Consider the following 2445-nt stretch of genomic DNA (forward strand, 5'->3'; position numbering starts at 1 on the left):
AATCTGCTATGAGCATTCATGATGAGAATATGTCATTTATGTGACATCCATCTCATCTGGTTAATCTCAAGAAATTTCCCCTGGCCAATCTCACATTTATTAGAATTCAAAGCCAAATGTCTCATATAATGACTCTAAAGGTAGAAGCAACTTGTGGCTTTCATTGTGAGTGTGAAGGAAAGTATATGCGCACACATATCTACGAACCTTTGTGCTTTTACAGTTGTACTTGTGGGCAGCGCTGTGGTGAGGGGTCTGTTTGTCATCTCTAGTATGGGAACGGTGAACTCATTCTTTCCCCTCCCCACTGTGCAGCCACAGTCACTATTCTCCATGGTGACGGGTTAGGGGTGCGATGGGGGAGAGGCGGAAGGGCTGTCTTGTATAAGAGCCCAGATGAAAACTTAAATGATCAGAAGGACGGAGAGAACGGCGCTAATTGAAAAAGCCACGCTGCACCTGCTGTGTGAGCAAGACCGGCTTGATTCAGCGCTCTGATAACCACTCAGCAGCGAATTATAATCTGTGAGTGATTCAGATGATCTAAGTTTATACTGAGTGATATTGCACTCAGCCGTTGAAGGACAAAGCCAAGGTGTCATTTTGAAGATGAGACTCGGCCTGGTGTTAGCCGCTCTTCTCTGCTTCACCTGGATGAGCGGGGTCCATGCAAGTGAGTACCGGAAAAGAAAAAGTACCAGATTTTCAAATGTGTGTATGGGCTGAGTGTTTGTTGGGGTAAAATGAAGGCCACTTAATTTTTCTGTCTCTGTGTTTGTCTTGTTTAGCCCATGGACCGGTGATAAACTGTTTATGCCCCAGATTGTCCACAACAAAAGTCAGAGTTCAACTAATTGTGAATTACACCCATCAGACTGAAGGCATCTGTCCAATTGCAGCCATAATGTAAGTGGTCCTACAGTTCCATGCTGTATATACTTGGATCAAATCTCACCTGACAACGAATGTCCACATGCACTTCCGTACAGATGACATCATACTCTGAAAGGATGGGTTCACCTAGAGCTCAAAAAACACTAAAACAAACAATTTTCCTCATTTACCTCTCGTGGTATGTAGCCATACAGACAGTTGTAGTTTTATTTGTTCACGTTTTTAAATGCAGTATCTGAGTGCACGGGAAAGCTAGATTTAAAAAGAAACCAAACCTACCAAATCGAACAATCTGTGTCAATAGATTCTACTGCAGGTTAAGGAGAAAGTATGTTTTTGTTCCAACATGGATGAACTCCCCCTTTAAGAAATGCTTTGTCAGAACTTAATTGAAAGTGATGTTAAAACAGCATTACAGTGCCATTAACAGGTCGCAATCAATTGCAGATTTCACACCAAGGGTGGAAAGAAGCTTTGCTCCGACCCCAACAGTGGCTGGGCAAGAAGAGCCAAACTGAAGGTGGACGAAGAGAGGAAACAACAAACAACGACAACATTGCAAGAGATCGTACAGAATGACGATGGATCAGCAAGCAACATCACACCAGCAGCGTCCACCGCATCAAAAAACACACCAAGGAAGAGAAGAAGATATGGAAGGAGACGGCAGAGGAAGAAGTCCAGGAGAGGGAGGAAGGGGCAAAGGAAACATGGCTGAGGAATCACAAGACAAAGCAAAGTTCAAAGAGTCAGCAAATATTGCTCCTCCCAATTGGACTGCTCTATTACAGCAACAGCAAACCTGAAACAAAAACAGGCTTTCATGCATTATTCTGCCGATGATTAAATATGCAATATATATTTAAATACATGATAACTGCACCATGCTGTCTTAAATGTGTGTACCTTAATCAAGAGAGCATAAATTGTTACCTTTTTCCAGTCAGCTGCCAATAAAGTCTTTTGGGGCAAATTGTGTGTTTTTGTTACAAACAAATGGAACGTGCTCTGATCCTGAACTGGCATGTTGAGGCATACATTCAAGAGATCTCACTGGCTCTCGGACACGCTCGTTGTGTTCACTTAGTGCGGGTAACAAACAGCAGGAAGGAAACCAACACAGACACACAGCTAAACAGAGTTAACAAATATAGACAAAGGAGATCACCATAGAAGCAGCTGTTATGTGCAGCAAGCAGGCAGGTATTAGCAAACAAACATGCTGTATCTATATGCAGATAAAATGTACTGTGTGTACACTGTGGTCAGGTTAGTAGCTTTATTGTGCAAGTAGTGCATACAATGCACACAATGCAAGATGTTAGGAATGAGCAGATATTTACAACAATCAGTGAAGTTGATGAGGTGAAACATTATCAAATTCTGTTTTACTTATTCATATTCTTTCCACAGTGTCCCAACTTTTTGCGAGTCAGGGTTTGGACTCTATAGATTAGGGGTGGGCAATTAATTTTTGCAAGGGGCCACAGGAGAAACCTGAATTGTGTCAGAGGGCCACACCAACAAGAACTTAATTCTTGTGGTGTACAG

The 2445-nt window shown here is 42.4% G+C and overlaps 1 protein-coding gene across 1 annotated transcript; it reads left to right on the forward strand.

Annotated features, from left to right (window-relative positions):
• The first annotated feature begins 395 nt into the window (after nt 1–395).
• LOC121615501 (C-C motif chemokine 8-like) lies at nt 396–1861 on the forward strand. The gene is made up of 3 exons (XM_041949872.1): nt 396–673; nt 789–906; nt 1342–1861. The coding sequence occupies exons 1-3, from the start codon at nt 610–612 to the stop codon at nt 1610–1612; spliced, it is 453 nt and encodes a 150-aa protein (XP_041805806.1). The 5' UTR covers nt 396–609; the 3' UTR covers nt 1613–1861.
• The last annotated feature ends 584 nt before the right edge of the window (nt 1862–2445 follow it).

The sequence above is a fragment of the Chelmon rostratus genome, chromosome 12 (genome assembly GCF_017976325.1).
Source record: "Chelmon rostratus isolate fCheRos1 chromosome 12, fCheRos1.pri, whole genome shotgun sequence".
NCBI classification, from domain to species: domain Eukaryota; kingdom Metazoa; phylum Chordata; class Actinopteri; order Chaetodontiformes; family Chaetodontidae; genus Chelmon; species Chelmon rostratus.